The sequence below is a fragment of the Porcisia hertigi genome, chromosome 28 (genome assembly GCF_017918235.1).
Source record: "Porcisia hertigi strain C119 chromosome 28, whole genome shotgun sequence".
NCBI lineage: Eukaryota > Euglenozoa > Kinetoplastea > Trypanosomatida > Trypanosomatidae > Porcisia > Porcisia hertigi.
This window is the reverse complement of record NC_090587.1, coordinates 610324-628911: the sequence shown is the minus strand read 5'-3', so window position 1 is coordinate 628911 and position 18588 is coordinate 610324. Positions and strand designations below refer to the sequence as shown.

The following is an 18588-nucleotide window of genomic DNA, read 5'->3' as shown; positions in this document are numbered from 1 at the left end:
CGAAAAGAGGAAGAAGAAAAAAAAGAAACACACACACACAGAGGGGGGGGGGAGAGATGTACACACAGCAGGTAGGATAGATGAATTCAATGACACAGAGGCATCTAGACACGCGTGCGCACTGGTTTTTGATGGCGTCACGCTGTAAGAGGGGAGAGGGGAAAGAATAGGGGGTGAAGGACAGGAGGGCCGGATTGGAGGGAAGGAGATGCGGGGTCAGCTCGTCATCAAGCACATCAAGAAAAAAGAAAAAATAAGGCGTAGAGAGAAGATGCGCAAAGTGGCTTCCATGAGTCCAAATGGCTTCCGAAAACTAAACTAAACCAGCAAGAATGGAAAAGGGGGGAAGGCGGAAACAAAGAGGTCTGACGGAGACAACCCAAAAGGGGGTGAATGGTGTGGGGTGTGGGTGGGGGGGGGGGGAGGGGCACGGTTAGATCGGCCGTGCAATGTGGCGGGGTGATCGTCGGTGTAGTGAAAAGACAAAGGGGGATGCAAGTGAAAGTATTTCAAAGGTAGTATGAGATAGAGATAGACGGGGTGGCGGAGGGGGGGGGCGAGTACTCGACTGCATGCGGGGGCCTCATCAACTACTTGCCGTATTCGTTTGCGTCACGTGTTCCACATATTTGCACAGCTCCAGTCACAGAAAAAAAAAGCCTCAAACCCCTATCGAGGACATACCTGTAACCGGCAAGAACTCTCCGCCAGAGTTGCCTTGGTGCAGAATGGGAGCACGGGCACTCCTCCTGTCTCATCGACAAATCTCGAAATCATCTCCAAAGAGCAGAGATGAAAGACAAGTCTGTATTCTCCTGTTTGTTTGTTTTTCACTCCGTCTCTCAGCCCCTACAAAGAGGGTGGGAGACGCAAGTTGAGGATGCCGCCTTCACGGGTGCGTCGCAGGAGTGGAGTGATCAATCCATGAAAAAGACACACCTCCCCCCCCTCACCCACCCCCCCAAAAAAAACACAATCAAAAAGCCAAGTTCAGAAAACGGACACGGTCTCCTGACCCCACAGAGAGGCGCACAATGCTTTGTAAATTCTCATGAGCGGCCCCGATCGTGGGGAATGTGGCAACCAATAAAAGTAAAAAAAAGTAAGAAAAAAAGAGGTAAAGGAGAGGCGGTGGAGCGAGCCGCTGAGCAAACCTGTACAAGTAAGCCTGCCTCAGCAACATTCGAACACAGAAATAAAGGGAGTAGTAGTACTCAACGCAGACCACGTGATGCATGCTCCATGAACTCACTCCTTGGCCCATATGCGCTCCTCTGGACCTGCGGAAGAGTACCAGCTCAGTGTCATGAGAGAGGCAGTCGATACGGATCTAGGAGGCAAAAAAAAAATGAAGCGCATCACCCAGTGTATCTTCACCACACCCTTCTTATCTGCATCACACACACACACCCACACACACACACGCCCCTGGTACACTACCGCCTCTGTTGGTGCTGGATTCCGTTCTTTTCGGGTGCACGCCAGTAAGCCAACAACCTCACTAAGGGATCCCCGTTCTAATCACGGGGACCGTATCGATTTGGGTCGTATGTCCCTCTTGGGGAGGTGGACCGAGCACGGGCAGATGCGGCCACGGCGCGTTTGCGTCGCTCGATGGCGAGACGCTCATAATCGCGTTCCTCGCGACACAGTCGTTCACGGTACTTGAAGACGCTCACCTCCTTATCTAGTAGCCTCTGTTCCTCTTGACAGTATTCTGGATCACGCTGCATGTTGAGTTCGTAGAGGTCTTCCTGCAGGCGAGTCTGGCGCTGCTCGGTCTGCTGCACCTCCTTGCGTGCAGCTACAAGTCGGTCCTCCAATGCCCGTAACTGACGTCGCGCGTACTCTAGTTGATGGGTGTTGTCGCGCTGCGCTGCGTGAATGGCCTCTTCGCGGTCTTGGTTCGTGATCCGCTGGTAGGCGATGTTCACCAGAACTGGGAAGTAGGTCGCAAACTCTTCGAAGCCCTCCTTGACGATAGTCGCGGGGTTGACACCATCACCGCTTCGTGTGGCAAAGTGGAAGAAGAGGTCCTGGAGAACCTCGACAGGAAAGGTAACGCTAGCCATGCGAAAAATGTGCTCGAATGCCTTTTCTGTGAGCACAGCGCCACCGTTTGATTGACTACCCAGGCAGAAGAGGTACTCCACTCGCTCCGGTGTGGTACGCTCCTTGTAGTAGAAGGACGACGACAACCGTGGCGATACAGGCGCGGCTGCTGCACCCATGGGCGGCGCAGGTGACGCCGGAGAGGGGTCATCATCGGGCTCGCGCCCGAGAGGCTGAGCTGCAGAGACAAAATTGAGGGCGCCCCTGGGATTGTAAGGGCTTCCTACAAGGCTAGGGAGTGTATGGCTCGGTGAAAACCTCTCATTGTAGCCACTGCGGGTGGGTGCAGAGGCGGCCGCGCCACCGTCCTCTCCTATACGCACGGAGGCCCGGGGTGTATTGAACGACCCCGGGGTGGTAGGATCGAAGAAGAACTCAGATGCCCGAGGCGGTGGCAGCTCGCGCTGAGTGGAGATATCTGCCTTGGTGCTGTTCTTGCGGAAAACATAGAGTTGATCGTAGGTCTGAAGAAGATCTATGGAAGTGAGATCCACCCAACTCTGCGAGTCATCATCGTAGCGTTGTAGGCGGTTGACGGTGAAGGGCTCACATGCTCGCATGTCGATGTAGCCCAACGAGCATTTGATGGCCTTTTCTTCTTGACGGAAAATTCGCTCTAGCACAGTGCGGAGTACCTCCAACGAGGCGGGCGGTCGCTCGAAGGGAAGTTCGATGTTTATCTTCTGGGCCCGGATATCAGTACAGGCCATCAATATGAAAGACATGGCTATGGGGGGAGGAAACGGAGCTGCGAATGAAGAGAGGGGTAACTAGTGATGGTACTGATCTATGGAGATGTATGTGCGTGTGTATACATATATATATGTATACGTGTGTTTGTGTATGTATGTGTGTGCGCGTTTGGCTGTAATGTGCAGAGGGGACGGAAGGGGGGGGGGGGGCGGACTACGCGGCAGGGCTTTGATGCCAAGATTAAGAGGGTGGGGAGCGTTGCGTTACCTGGAGGTGTGCCACTAGGCAACAGGAGAAAAAAGCAAAGCGCTGGTGAGAATCACCGACACACCCACCCATCCGCCCCGGTGTGTGATTCGGGAAAGAGCAAAACAAGAAAGGGTGAGGAAAAGGAGGAGTTCGACAAAGATACCTTCGGTTGAACACACAAAGAAAGACTGGTGCCTGTCGTCGCATCGGTATACTCGTACTTTATTGTTGTTGAGGAGCACGGTTCGTATCGAGCCCTGGGTCGACGACGGTGGAGCCCCACCGAGTATGCCCAGGTAGTGCACCTGCCTTTTGTGTCGACAATAAAAGAGGAAAACACAAGGTGAGGTAGACACGAATAAGCCCAGCAGGTCAGATCCGTGCTAGACCCAGTTTGCCACAACACAAGCTATCTTTATATACCCCGCTGCTATCAGCGCGCTCGCTGCTCTACCAGCTGCTCTGAATCTCTTATTTTACTGTGAACCACGACCCACGAGCAAGAGGACAAGAGAGAGAGAGGGGGGGAGGAAGGAGGAAGGAGGAAGGAGGGAGGAAAGGTGGTGTGAGCAAAAGACATGTGCAGAGGCCGATCATCAGTAGGCCGCCCCCTCCAACCGTCCTCTACCAACCCCCCTCCTCCCCCCTTCCTTGCGCACCACACAATAGACGTGTATGTGTATGTGTGTGTGTCTCTTTGCTTCCTTTTACATCGAGCGCCCCCCATTTCTGTTGCAATCAATATTTGAGGAATGTTATGGACACCAGTTTATGCTGTTTATGTTCATCTTTTTTGTTGTTTTGTGGAGGGGAGGGAAGAATTGTTGCAGCGGATCAATACGGATTAATAAGAGACGTGCAGTCGAAACACCACCAAGGAAAGCATGAGAGCTGTATGTACACCGACTGCAATACATGGCGATGCACGCAGAAAAGATGAAAGAGGAAAAATGGGGAAGAGGGACCGCCAACCGGGGGTTTGGGGAGGGGGGGGGGAGGGGGAAGGAGAGTACGTCTAAAGCCTCCTTTCAGCGTGCCCTCGACCGGAAAGAGGAGGAAGAGCGAGTGAGGGACGGGAATAATTAAAAAAAAATAGGAGACTGGGATGAGATGACGTACCCAATCTTCCCACAGACACAGCCCCCCCCTCCCCTCCCCCCCCCCCACATCAGCACTACCTGCGGTATCCCCCCAAGTGGACAACTGCGAGAGCTGCGAATATGAGCCGCATGTCAAGAGAGAGGAGAAGAGAAAAAAAAAGGTAAGAAACTGAAATACAAACGCAACGTTCCCTGTTTCCCCATCCCATCAATGAATGAACACTTTGATGCTCCGAGTACACACTTTCCTGACTGTTGCTTTTTTTTTCTGGCCTCCGCCTGCTACTCTCTTTTCTTTTTTTTTTGAGAGGGAGAGGGGGGGTTTATATACCGCCACTGTGGCCATCGCAAAAAAACACACAGATGGTCTCACCCAGAGTATGACACTACGCACAACCACCTCGCACCAAAACGTAATCATGAGTTTCATGAGGTGTTCGAACTTTACCCCTCTCTGGCAGCGCCCGCGCCCCACCTCAGAGCGTAGACGACCAGACATCTTTGAGGTAGCGCTCCTCCGTTTCCATATTTTTGATGTATTCAGTGGCCTCGTCGCGTGACATATTGCCATTGACCTCTACGATGCGCTTGAGCTCTGCCTCAACGTCCTTGGCCATACGCTTCGCGTCACCACAAACGTAGATGTTTGCGCCCGACGCCAGCATTTCCCATATCTCCGCCGCCCGCTCCTTCATTCGGTGCTGCACGTAGACTTTCTCTGATTGGTCACGGCTGTACGCAACATCCAGAACCGACAAGTGCCCCTCGTGAAGAGCCTTTGTGCAATACTCTTCGAAAATGTGATCCTCGTCATGCCGGCGGCAGCCGAAGAAAAGCATGGCCTTGCCCAGCTCAGCGCCCTTCTGCATCCAGACACCACGGCGTGCTATGAAACCGATGAAAGGCGCCACGCCGGTGCCGGCGCCAATCATCACAACCGGTCGCTTCTTGTCCCTCAGCGGGAGGTGGAAGTGAGACTTGCGCACAAACACGGGCACCTGGTCACCCACCTGTAACTTGGCCAGCATGCTCGTGCACAGGCCACCATCCAAGATGGCCACCGCGGTTCCCACAGAAGTGGAAGTGGCGAGAAGGTCGGTGGCGATGGAGTAGTAGCGGGGTACGATGCGCGGCATAAGCTCGAGAAATAAGGATAGGGGCACCTTTGCCGTGTCAAACTTTCTCAGGAAGCCGTGCACGTTCCGCAACTTCCCACATAACTTGGAGAACTCCTTTTGCGCTTCCGGACCCACGCGCAGGATGCGCAGCAGCTCCTCCTTCTGCGCGGGGTCGCTGCAGCTGTGGGCGAAGGCACGCAGCGTCGATTTCTTGGGGGGTCCAGCGAGGTCGATATACCACTTGAGCGCCGTGCGCACCGACACGCGGGCCGGGAACACGTTCTTGAGCGTCTTCTTATCTTGCAGGGAAAAGACACGGCTGGCCTCCTCGTCGGAGATACTCAGGGCGTGCAGGTACTGAGCGACAACCTCATCGGAGTTACAGGGGAGAATGCCGAGGTGATCGCCCGCTTGGTACGAAATAATCGTGTTGCTGATGCTGAAGTCAATGGCGCGAGTACTGTACCCCGCCTCTGTGTGGCGCAGGAGCTCCTCGTTGCGAATGACGGGTACCCACACCGGCAGGCGTTGCATCGGTTCTAGCACAGAGGCCGTCTTGGGGAACGCCAGCGGTGCCTCGGCCTCCTCCCAGTACTTGATTCGACACTGTGGTTCCACCAGTTCCTCTGTGTTCTCTTTAAGGGTCGTGTTCAGAGCACGCCCGACCGCGGGCCAGAGATCCTTGCACCACTCATCGAACTGCTCCTCGAGTTGCCCATTGCCAGCGTCCCCACAGCCGAGACCAAAAATGCGCTTTGCCCCAAGCTCGTCAAAGCGGCGGTCCATGACAATGGCCTCCTCACAAAAATATTTGTACTGACGGTCACCCAGGCCAAACACCGCGTACTTGACCTTTTCCAGCTCCTCCCCTACCAAACGGCAGTCGTCCATTATCCAGTCATGAAAGTCCTTCATGGTGTCCGTCGGCTCACCCTCTCCGTAGGTGGCACAAATGAGAATAACGAGGTTCTCGTTCTCCATGTCACCAGTCTCATAAGACTCCACGTCGCATACTTTTATGGTCACACCCAGCTTCGCCCCCTCGCGTGTTAGCGTCTTGGCAAACATCTCGGCCGTGCCTGTCTGCGATCCGAAAAGGACTGTGACATCTTTGCGATGTTCGAGAGTTGTGTTGTTCCCTGCGATGGGAGCGGCGCTGCCGGCCGACGCCGCCCAGGAACTCTTGGGATTGGAAGCGGCAGTGGCGGATGCGGCGCCATAGCCTTTTGATGTCGCCTGGTTCAATCGCAAGTACAAGTAGCCAGCCAGAACGACAAGCGCCGTGACAATAATATAAAAGAGAGCCATGGTGCAAAAAAACTACAGACGATGGGAAGGTGAGTGAACGCGTAAAACAAATGGTGGTTTTGACGCAAGTGGTGTAGATTTATGTGTATGTGGAGGAAGAGGGTGGGAAGGGGGGGGGGGAAGAAGAAGAGTGGGAGCCGATGGCTTCCTTCAATGCAGCTCTCTCACACACACACAGACACTTTAGACTTGACCACTTGTTCACACGCCACTGTCACCTTGGTCACGGCAAATGAACGCGTTTAGAAGGGGCGGGAGGGTGGAAGAATGAGGCGGACAATTCCAGAAGCGAGAGACGACCGCCCACCACTACAGAGTGTATCTCTGCAAAAAAATGGTGGAGAAAAAGCACACGCGCGACTCAGTCACACCAACGAGAGATAACAGTGGATGAAGCAGTGTGTGTGACGGGTGCAAAGTAGGAGAGCTGCGACAGGAAAAGAAAAAACAAAAGACAGGAACAACGGGCCGCAGTGCTGATCAACGAGCAGGGAGGGCGAAAGCCACGGGTCGAGAAAGGGAGATATCTTTGGTGGGAAAGGGGAATTACAAAAAAAAGGGAAGCGCGCCGAGTACGGGAGACCAAACAGCAACAACGAGAGGAGCCCCACCACCCCCACAATAAGAAACACAAAACAAAACGGCAAGTTGAAAAAAAAAGAGGGGGGAAGGAGGAGGGAAGTATCACAAAAAAAAAACGAGTTTTTGAAATCAATGATGATAACTGCTAAGATGTGTGTGTGTATGTGTGTGAAAGAGGTAGGGTAGTTGCAGAGAACGAAACGAATGACGTGATATACAATGAACACGCAGGGCCATATTTACATAACGATAGGGAACGGGGAGAAGGGGGAGAGATTAGGTGAAGGGGCACAGAGGGGATCAAAAAATGTTAAATGAAGTCCCCAGGTGAGTCAACTAAAGGGTTGTACTAATGTCATCTGCGTCTCCACTCCAAACATTGAATGTGCTGCTCGCCACGTATGCAGGTCCTTGCCTTCGCACCTTCCATCGCGCTCAGGCGGAGGGGGGGGGGGCTAAAAAGAGACAGCCGCCACCCTCCATCCCTTTTTTTCTCCCCCACCCTGTCGGGCGCTTCCCTGTGAAGCACAAATGACACCAAATCACTTCAACAGCCGTCGATGCTGACGGAAGAAGCAACTGTATAGCTTTTCTCCGTTGTTCCCCCTTTTTTTTGCAAGCAAGCGACACTCCTTGGCCTGTGGGTGCCCTTTTATGTCCCTCTGCTAACTGAAAAATGTGGGTGTGCGTGTTTTCTCTTTCTCGTTGGTGTTCGCATGCTGATCTTGCCACCACTCAGCCGCCGTGCATGACAGTCATAGAAAAGCAGAGGGAGGAGGGACAAAAAAATAACGGTAAAATAGGGGTTGTGCGGGTGAGTCATCCTGCGGAGATGTGTGTGCCTGTGTGTTCAGGTACATATATATATATATATATAATGTTTTCATACGAAAACATACACACACACACACACACTCAGACGCGTGTCTACACACGAGCAGGAGCTCTTCGTGAGCGGCCCAAGATAGGTGCTATAGGTGGTGCTGATTCGAAATGGACAGCCTTGACACCGGCAAACGCAGTCGTGATGCGGGCATGCCCTTGGCAATGCCTTTCAGGTTAGCCGCATAGATCCACCCGGCGCCACCCTGGTTGCAGGAAGCCACCGCCTCCTTTGAGGTGCCGCGGGCGGTGGTAATGTAAAGCGTTGTCAGGTCATCGCCGCCAAAGCAGCAGCTTGTGCTTAGGGACACCTCCGGTAGCCTGACTACGCCAGTGATAGAGACATCCTCTGCAACATTGCCGCCAGCCTTACCGGCCTGCAGGCGTACCACCTCGCCGATGCCCGCCAGTGCCACCCACACCGCCCCGCACGTGTCCACACACAGCCCGTCAAGTGTGGCACCGCGTTTTCTCAAAGCGTCGGGCAAAGCCCAGTACACATGCCCCCCTTCCTTTACACCCCCTCCCTTCTGGAGGGCCCCGGCTGAGCCGTCAGCCATTCGTGCGCCTCGGTACGGGTATGCGCGAATGACGGCGGCCGGTGTGTCGATATGATACAAGACATCCCCAGCTGGAGACCACCCAATCCCGTTGGACACAGTCACATTGGGCACCCCGACAGAGAAGCCATTACTCGCCATTGAGGGCGTGGATAGCGACGGTGTCCTTGCGGAGTCTCCAGCGATCCACTGCAGTAGAAGTCCAGACTCCCGGTCGCGTTTAGGAAAGCTGCGTGTACGCTCCATCATACCACCACACCAGAGAGAGCCGTCAGGGCCGACCTTTCCATCGTTAAACCGGTAGACCCGCCCTCCTCCCTGGGGCTGGAAAAGAGACTGTGGGAAGTGGGCTATTCGGCAGTGCTGTACTGTCGATGAGACACTCAGCGGTGGATGCCGTATGGGCTGTGCCGTGGTGTGCCATGGCAGGCTGGTCGAATAACAAGTATAAAAGAGGCCCTGCTGCGATCCCCAAATGGCATGATACGGAGCGGCGCAGCGCAGCGCCGGCTTGTTGGCGTCACCACCACTGGTCACATCGGCAGCACTGGCGTGCACAATGAACCCAGGGCGGTGTCCGTGAAGGGGCAGCTTCACAACGCGGTCAAAGTCGCACGGGCTGTTTTCCCCTGGCTGGCCGATGTACAGGGCCTCGCCAAGGATATCGATCCACCACAGCACCTGGTGTTCGTCGTCCCACGTAGGGGACTCCCCCAGCTCACAGGGTTCGATGCCAGCCGGGGTGTTTACCCTGCGTGCTGTGAGCCGAAAGAAGCCGCTCATTAGGCTTCGGTATAAAGTCGTAGTACACCACGCACGACACTCAAGGCGGTCAGCGCGTGCAGGGAGATATGACAACGACCAACCAGCACATCCAATGTGAGGGAAAATATGCTCAGGGCGGTGGAGAGGGTTACACCTCTCAGTGACGGTGTTCCAAATATATATATATATAGCGAGAGAGAGAAGGGGGAGAGGGAAGAGGGAGGGAATGTCATGAGGAAAAATGACCACACGCCCTCATTTTTGGAATAACTGACCGAAGAGCAGCGTGATGACAAAAACGTTGACGCTGCGCTTCCAAATCAAAGAAATGAAGCAGAGTTTTGGGGTGAGAGTCATGTGATATCGGCAAATGGCGAGTCTGTTCTCATCTTTGCCAAATACCACTCCCCTCCCCCCCCCAAAAAAAAAAACGAGAACCGGAAGAAGAGGGGCAAGAGAGGCACAGCCGTGGTGGCGGGAAAAAGGGGGGGGCCACGACACGAAGGGAATGGCGACAGACGCGTAGCTGTCCAATCTTAGAGGCACAAACCAACAAGTACGGGATACCGCATGGGTGGAGGAAAGGGGAAGGGAAATGGCGGTCACTGCCGGAGCCTCGATCTTGGAGAACAGTGTGCCTGCGCCCCTGTCATCCATCCGAGAGACTTCTGGACTCCTTTATCTATTCAGCTCCTTCAAGGACGGGAAGCAAAAACGGAACGAATATATCGAAGAGGAGGGGGGGGCGGGAAGAACTCCAAACGCATTAGGCACCAGATAACGGCAAGTGCTGCATCAGCTGCTACCAGGAGTCCAAGATTAAAGCGTTGCGCACAAAGCCGTTATAGACAACACCGCAGAAAAAAAAAAGCGGTAGAAAAAAAAGTGTACCGTTCCGTTAGCACCGTTTCCACCACAAGGCAACCGAAGATTTACCCAGAATCCCCTGGTGTTCTGCTTCCTTCCATCCCCCTCCCACCTCCCCGAGGGGGCACGTGAGCGGACGAACGCACACCTGCAGACACGCCTGCGCACCTCGGGAGCCTAGTGGCGGCGCAGCCTTTTCTTTCGAGGCGCTTCACTATCGTCGCTGCTGCTACTGCTGGTCGATGAGGAAGACGAGGCGGAAGAAGAGGACACAATACTCTCAGAGTCCGAAGCCTCGCTGAGGCTCTCCTCTGTCTCGCTCTCATCCTGCTCTGACGAAGAAGGCGATGGAATGACGTGCGCCGTCTTTGCACGTCTTCGATCCACCAGGGGCCCTCCGGTGCGACGGATTACGCAGAACTTGCCGGGATTCTCGATAGAATACTGGACCATTGCCCCACCAAGCGCCTTCTCGGCGAAGCACACACCATAGGTGCAGCCTGATGCATCCCTTTTGCCGAACATGACTGAATCAGGGATCTCGATCTTCACAATTGAGATGTCTTTGTATGCTTTCTCCAGAAGCTCTTCCACGGCACGGCTGTATTTGGACCACGACTTGGGGTCGTCGTCCCCACCCTTCCGCACTTTTTTCCACTCCCAGGATCCTATCTCGTGCGGCAGAGGATCAGCTGCTGCGGGGGTCCCTTGAGGCGCCAATCGACCCTCGCTTGCTTGCGTCGCCGGTGATGAGCACGACGTTTTCTGCGATCGGTGCTGCTGCTGGAGCGCCACATCCAGGAGACCACTCCACACCGGTTTCGCACCTCCAGCCGCTGCCGATCCACCCTCGCTGTCCTCGGCCCTAGCAGTAGAGCACATCCCAACTTCTCTCCCCCCATTGCTAAACTCGTCGTCGTCATCTCCATCGAGTGTTCTAGCCGATGGCACAGCGAGCATCTCTGCTGTTGTCTTTGTGGTCACTGCCGCTGTGGCACCCTCACGTGTGCCATCATCGGCCCCTTCAAAGCGCACCGTCAGCGTTGGCAAGCCTAGCTCCTCAGGAAAGTGCACCGTCGCTGCGTCAATCGAATGTCGATCAGGAGGTTGCGTGACTGTCATCGGGTCACACACCGGAACGTTGACTGTGATTACGTGGCCGGCGGACAGGTGCGTTGTGGCCTCTTTTACGTCAGCCATAGCAGCGAAACGCAGCTGCGCGTGCTCCCAGGAAAGTGGCGTGCTCTCTCCTGAAGTGACCGCAGCGTCGTTGGAGAACGCGGGGACAGGCGTGCAGCTGGGTCCAATAAATGACGGGTTCTTTCCCTCTTGGATCATGCAGAGGTATGGAGGATGCCATATCACCACTATGTGTTTCCGTGATGCGTACTTATCCGAAAGCAGCTGCGCAGACGGCAGTCGGCGCTCGCGACCTAGTATGTATGCGTGGTCGGTCTTGTCCACCGAGACGACATGACGATCAGAGCGTACAATCACCCACTTGCCTACTGGAGAATTTTCAGGAGTACTCATTGTCTTGGGCCCGGGGGGGGCGGGGGGGTGCACCCACAGGTAAGGCAGATTTGTGGCACACCACAATTTGCGAGCAGAGGAAAACAAAAACAAAAAGAGAAGCGCAAGCGCGTGTGCCTCCCTTCCTGTAGGCCTGAAGGGGGGGGGGGCAATGGGACGTGAGAGTCTGTGGAGAAGCCCTGCTTTGGTGGAAAGGTTGTGTGTGTGTGTGTGTGTGTGTAGGGGGAGGGGAGGTGGGGTTGAGGGGAGCTAAATATATTTGATGTCGTGAGAAGACAAGATGAAGTGAGCCGCAAGAAAAAAAGGGCAGCCGGGGAGAGGGGGGAGAGAAAAGAAAGCAACGGATAACATTTCATTAACTTTGAGTGCACCGCTGAGGAGCGGAGTGCGCAGCCTAGCTCAAACGACCGCCGCCACGTGTCCGTTCTCTTCAGAAAACTGCCGAACAACTTGTTCGACGCTTTGGTCGGTTCCCTCCGCCACACACACGCACACACACACACGCACATTCGAAAAAAAAATACGTAAGGTTTCTGCGGTCACCATTGGGGCAGACCGACAAGGTGTTACTTTCTCGAGGCCTCGGTGAGTACTGTCCAATGCCCCCATCCCCCCCACCACCAAAAAAAAAAGAAGGTGCGCATTCAGCACAAATTTCACGACGCATCTGGACATGTCACTGACTGGACCCTCCAATTTTATCTGTTCCCCCTCCCCCGCTCACCATCGATGTTCTCTGCTTTTGTGCAGGTGTCACTCTCGTGTAGAGCCTGATTGGGAGTTTAGATGCTGCCTCCTTTTTCGGGCACGGGGGATGAGAGGGGATTATTATGTTGTGCGTGTGTATGTGTGTGGGGGGGAGGGGAGGGGGGGAATGGTGGTGGTCCCGTTTGGAGGTGGTGATGCAGAGCTCCAGCATACTGTTGTTGATGTCTTTTTCGTGTGTGTTTCAAAATTCGTACCGGACACCGCCAATTTCCTCTCCCGTAACGAACATGTCAGCGAGGTCAGCGGTGTCGAAGTCGTCGAGGTTGTCGTCAGCACCCAAAAACGCCGAAGCAGCGCCCTTACCAGCGTCAATTGAGCGGGCAGAGGAGGTACTGAGAAGACGTGGCTGGATCGCACCTGAGACCGTAGAGGGACGTGCCGGGACAGTCGCGCCGTTCCCACTCACAACAGTTAGCCCCGCAGGTGGGTTGGATGAGCTTAAGGGTACCGGCGGTGGGACAAGATGAGAAGATGGCTCCGCCGGGGTGGTATTGATGCAAGCAATCACCTTATCTCTGTATAGATCCGCCAAGGGCACGTCCTCAGCACTGCAGGCCATTGAAGGAGGATCGCAGTCACTCTTCACGCCTCTCAGTGGACCAAAAGAGACCGCGCTCGGTAACTTCTGTGCCACCTTTTCACCTTTCCGCTGCTGTTGCTGCTGCTGCTGTAACGTGTACACCTCCACCGGGTACATCCAGCCGCCCTGCTCTACCACCTGCACCCCGTGGTAGCTAGAAATGCGTGCCGGCGTGGATTTGGTGGAGAGGTCAGCAAAGACCCTGGTTGGCTCATTCTTCACTCGCTTCCGCTTCGGCGAGCGGCTTGGTTGTGGCGCGGATGGGTGAGCAGGTGACTGTGTGGGAGATGACGTCGAGGACCACCCGCTGCTCACATCGCTGAAGTAAGATGTGAAAGGCCACTCGAGTGGAGGAGCTGTCCTGACCTTGGCCGTAATGGGGCCCTCATGATGAGCCTCGGTGTTCCCCTCCGCAGGTGATATCGTTGGTGGGGAATCGCCAGAGGCGCCAGAATCTGAGCCGATGGTGTCCTCGTTAGTCGCATCGCTGTCGCTGATCTCAATCACACCCTCCGCGTTGGTGCTGTTGGCAGAAATAGCATCACAGCGCGGCGGTGCAGCGTGCGACAAGACCGAGCGAGTGCGCTGCGGAAGCTGCGGGTCGCCAGTTACGCCCGAGTGCTGTCCTGCCCTGCCGATTGCATTCGCTTCAGTTTCGTTGTCAGACAGCACGCCCAACTCCTCCATCAAGGTCCGCCACTCATCCGGCACCCGTGTCGAGACGGGCGCGGTTGCCTCAAGGGTAGATTTCTGGGAAGTCGACGTCGACCTCAGTGCCTTTTGCTGGGATAAAAAAGCGTGCTCCGCAGCGGAACGCGCACGAGCTGAAGCTTGGTGCAGGCGTGATACCGCATCGGGCGCTAGTGTCGTTCGATACGTGGGGCCGGTGTTTGTTCGCGTACGAGAATGTGGCGTAGCAGCTGCGTGCAACGCTGTCACAGCACGCTGTGACTGGGTTAGATCCCGCCTCCGTGCCGCTTCCTTCACCTTTTCCCACATCCGATGGGCACTGGATCCGGTGTACGTGCGGCCATCGTACACAAAACAGCGGCGCCCACGTGCGGTGTACCACCGATGATCACACAACTGGCCGTCCTCGCGCAGTGTAACATCTGCGGACGCCCGCGAGCGGCTACTTCGACCGCCACGCCCACGACGATGGCCACTGTCACCTGGGGTTGCACTGCCACGACCCCCACGTGTTCGCCTTGAGGACAAAGGTGAGGAGACGACTGCCCCCTGCGGTGCCGGCCCGCGGCGCGGTGTACGCCGCGGCGCGGTCGTGCCAGCTTGCACCGAGTCTCGGGAAGGGATGTCAGTGTCAAGGTTTGCCGCACCATCCGCTATGCCGTTGCTGTGATTGGATGCCGCTGTGGTCACTGGGCGACTGCTTGGGAGGGTGGCAAGCCGCAGGCCCGATTCCACGGAGAGCACGCCTTGTCGCCGGAGCTCGCTGATGCGGACGATGCCTTTACCATAGCCAGAAGAGGCGCCGGCCATGCCAGCCGGGGCATTTGTCGTGGAGGTGGGCGATTTCACTGTAGGGGAGTGAGAAGGGTTTACATGCAAGCCACTGTCCAAATTCAGAGGGGGGTTGTCTCCTGAGGGCCAACGACTTGCAGTGGCAACGGTGCCCCCAGTGGCGTTCATGGGAGTAGAGACTGCAGGCGTTACACTCGCCGTCGGCGGGGCAGCCACTCTCACTACAAGACGACGGCCATTCAGCAGACCTTCGCCTACGGTGATGCCGCCACCGCTTCGGCTACTACCGTCCCCGGGGGGGCCTGAGAATGCGGGGAGCGGCGGCGAGGCGGCAGCACTGCTGGCACCACAAGCACCGTGAACGGCACTCGACACGCTCCTGTTTGCTATATCGAACGGCGCATGGTAATACATGTGCGAAGGCACTTGGCAAGATGATCAGAGTGCCGAGTAATTATCCGGGGGAGGGGGTTACCCGTTGAGGGAAGGGGGGGGGGGGGGCGGTGAGCAGTAAGAGTGAATCGCGTCTGACCCTACGCCCGACAGAGAGCGACAGAAGTCGTGACGGACGAGTTGATCGGATGAGCTGGTTTCGAGAGAAGGCAACCAGGCAAGAGATATGAAGAATATCATACCAACCTACACATATATCTATATAAAAACTATATATATATATACAGTTGTTTTTGTGGGTGTCTCTCTCAAGGTGTCACTGGTGAGAAAAATCGAGCACACTTGCACGGATGGGAAAGAGGGGGGGGGGGGGTAAGGAATGAAAGGAGTGGGGAAATAGCGGTGATGCAGTCGCAGATCGGGGGGGAGGGGGGGAAGGGGGGCATTTTTGTTCGTGTGTGTGCATAGTACCAGAAGAAAAGAGCCGAGATAGAGAGAGCGCTCAGGTGTGTGTGTGTGTGTGTGTATGGAGAGAGGAGGAGCAAGAAGAGCCTACAGAATGGTGGTGCGTGGACATTTCTGTGCAGATGACATGTGGACAACGCTACAAATGATGATGTGCTTCATCGCTTCTCAAATATGTTCACGCTTGCTGTCGTTTTGTGCGTACGCTCTTAGCTCCCTTTTTTCCCGCTTTTTTCTGATTCATGTCACGCAAAGTTGTGGTTGCTCACTCTACCCCGTCATTGCAGGTTATGGAATAGGGGGGAGGTTACTTCCTGTGTGTGTGTGTGTGTGTGTGTGTGTGTGTGTCAATAAGCGTGAGAGGCGAGTTCAAAAGGATACAAGCCAAATACTAGAAAAAGAGGGGGTGGATAAGGGATTGAACAGAGGCGAGAGTGGAAGCATTGGAAGACACAGTCGTGAGATTGTCTGTGTCATCGCAGAATGGCGCGCAGACGATTCAGTAGCCAGTCAGAGAAGGAGGCACGAGGCACAGACGCACTTCGGCGAGAGGTACACGTGGCCGCGCGCGAATAAGTAGGAGGGGGTCAGGAGGAGATCGAGAACTACGGTTCGATAGGGTTCGGAGATCTTTATCGTGCGGACCCCTCCTCCGTCTCTATCGTGCACACACACACAAACCTCCATGGAAGAAGGGAGCTCACGAGTGGCGCTCTCATGCTATGGGAGCGGTCTCAAACTCTGTACCCTGCCTCTTCTCACTTTTTTTTTGGCTGGTGCACCCGCTCCTTCTCTCCCTCCGCTTGCGCGCCGCTTGTCATCCGCAAAAAAAAAGGTACACGCCATTGGTGGTCATCACAAATTAAGTGTCTTTGGTTTTAAGTTTGCGCATAACAGGAGGGCCTTTTTTTTACTGTTTTTTTGTTGTTTTTGTTGTTCTTTCTTCGCATCTCTCTTATATGTTGCTGTAAGTTTTTTGTTAGTGTCAGTACTTGTTTGGGGATGGAGGGAAGGAGAGGGGAGGGGAGGGTGCGTGGTGGGGTGGGGGGGAGGGGTGATACTTCTTCATGATGCGCGCACTGATCAGCATCCTGGTAGAAGTTAAGGGCGGGACCAGAAGCCCATCCACACACACACACACACACACACATACCGTTTACTTACACCGGGAAACGAACAAGCAATCAAATAAACCTCTCCGCCTCCCCATCCCGCCTAAAAAAAAAACACACACACACGCCAATAAACGCAACACAGACGCGCACTTGAAAGAAAAAGACCGCCCGTATACACCGACATCACAAATCGGGGGGAATACCGAAGAGGAAAATTATGACCACAGTAAACTCGAGACGGGGGAGACAGCAAAAGCGAACGGGGAAAGGGGGTGGGGGTGGGGTGGAAGGGAGGGAGGGGGCGACAAGGCGGATTAGTACACACACACACACACACACACAAATATATACGCGTACGTACGGGAGAAGCAGGCACAGCCATGCCAGGCGAAAAAAGCAAACACACACACAACAGAGCAAACAGAGGGAACAGTACAGATTGACACGAAGGGCACACCGGAGTTGAACAAATCGCATCGACCCGACACCTCGGTAACTGCAACGTCACCACTGTTCTCGCCCTCTTAGTGGCTGCGGCTGCTTATGCTCCCACGGAGCGCCTCATGCATGTTGTGCAGTGCGTTTGGCTCACATGTGCGGGGTATTCAACAGCCTCAGAATGGAGAAAAAGTGGGGAGAGAGGACAAGAGATGTTCCGACAGAGAGACAAACGTGAGGATCGGACAACGATACCTGAGAAAATGAAGAGTGCCAAACCCATGCGTGTCAATGTATGTGCATGTGTGCGCGCGTGTGTGTATGTGTGTGTGTGTAGAATCCAAAACAAACAAACAAAAGAAAACAAAGATAGCCAGGGAAATGAATACAAGAAAAGCGCAGAACAAAGCCCAAAAAGATCTATAATTCATGTATATATATATTTATATACATATATGTATATATACGTATATATGTATTAGATGTGTACATGCATCACCATATACATATATACGTAAATATAGATAGATACATATATATACACATATATATGTACATGGAATATATCTCTTGTACTGCCTTTTTCTTTTTTCGTCTCTTTTTTCCCCCGTGTTAATCTAGTACCCATCACACAAGAAGTTGTGTGTGCACATCTGTGCGTGTGCGTGTGTGTGTAGCTGTACTCGAAAAATAAATATAGATGAAAAACAAAGTGAAAAAAAAGAAACGGACACCAGAGAGGCTGCTATTGTAAGAGAAAAGGGGGAATGTCCAGAACCCACCGAGACCCAAAGTTTTTTTTTACGCGCGTGTGTGTGTGCGTGTGTGTGTGAGTGTACGAGTTGATCTGCGCAGGTGCCAGTACTACTGAAGAAGTTTAAAATACAAAAACTCGTCCGACAATTTTCTTCTTAGAGGAGGGGAGTACGGGCACAGCGGCAAAAAAAGAAGAGCGTGGGTAAATATGTGGGGTACTCTCTCCCTTGCGCTTCGGTTTGCCTTCCATAACTTTACATATATATATATATGTATATATATGCGTTCATCATGGCGCCTAATCCCTTCTTGGAGTCTTCTCGCATCTCCGCCTCGCTAGATCGCAATGCACCCTCCCCCCCCCCTTTGCCTCCGCGTCTCTCTGCCCTAAATCTCAATCTTCTGAGCAGATGCGTGTATGTGTGTGAACGGAGGGAGGAAGGGGAGGGGGAGAGAAGGAAGCCGTGATAGGGCGAGTCAGCAACGAGTTGAAAACTGAGCGAAAAAATGTAGCCAGCCATCACAACCGCAGACATACGGCACACACACACACACAACACACACACTACACAGTTTTAGAGTAATACAGTAGATCGCGATGAAAACGGAGGAAAAGAGATGCACGCGGCTTGCGTCGACCGGCGAAAGAAACCTCCGCCCCATTACACTCATTTACACAGATGCGAGGAACAAAACCGAGCTCACAGTGCAGAGAATGGAGGAAGAAACAAACAAGGAAAACGGCAACACCACAGTTAGCCTCTTCACGTGCTCAAGTGTCTGTGTTTCACGGCCTGCAGAAGAGCACATGCTCATTCGCAC

General features: G+C 54.2%; 5 protein-coding genes across 5 annotated transcripts; all 5 read right to left on the bottom strand.

Annotated features, from left to right (window-relative positions):
• Positions 1 to 1517: 1517 nt before the first annotated feature.
• On the bottom strand, positions 1518 to 2837 carry JKF63_03543 (uncharacterized protein; the record flags this gene model as incomplete). Its single annotated transcript, XM_067899545.1, has 1 exon — positions 1518 to 2837. One exon carries the CDS (start codon positions 2835 to 2837, stop codon positions 1518 to 1520), a length of 1320 nt encoding a protein of 439 aa, XP_067755784.1.
• A 1793-nt stretch (positions 2838 to 4630) lies between these two features.
• Positions 4631 to 6580, bottom strand: JKF63_03542 (uncharacterized protein; the record flags this gene model as incomplete). Its single annotated transcript, XM_067899544.1, has 1 exon — positions 4631 to 6580. The coding sequence occupies one exon, from the start codon at positions 6578 to 6580 to the stop codon at positions 4631 to 4633; it is 1950 nt and encodes a 649-aa protein (XP_067755783.1).
• A 1553-nt stretch (positions 6581 to 8133) lies between these two features.
• JKF63_03541 (uncharacterized protein) lies at positions 8134 to 9387 on the bottom strand (the record flags this gene model as incomplete). Its single annotated transcript, XM_067899543.1, has 1 exon — positions 8134 to 9387. The coding sequence occupies one exon, from the start codon at positions 9385 to 9387 to the stop codon at positions 8134 to 8136; it is 1254 nt and encodes a 417-aa protein (XP_067755782.1).
• Positions 9388 to 10413: 1026 nt separating this feature from the next.
• JKF63_03540 (uncharacterized protein) lies at positions 10414 to 11769 on the bottom strand (the record flags this gene model as incomplete). The annotated part of the gene is made up of 1 exon (XM_067899542.1): positions 10414 to 11769. The coding sequence occupies one exon, from the start codon at positions 11767 to 11769 to the stop codon at positions 10414 to 10416; it is 1356 nt and encodes a 451-aa protein (XP_067755781.1).
• Positions 11770 to 12718: 949 nt separating this feature from the next.
• JKF63_03539 (uncharacterized protein) lies at positions 12719 to 15013 on the bottom strand (the record flags this gene model as incomplete). Its single annotated transcript, XM_067899541.1, has 1 exon — positions 12719 to 15013. The coding sequence occupies one exon, from the start codon at positions 15011 to 15013 to the stop codon at positions 12719 to 12721; it is 2295 nt and encodes a 764-aa protein (XP_067755780.1).
• Between the last annotated feature and the right edge of the window lie 3575 nt (positions 15014 to 18588).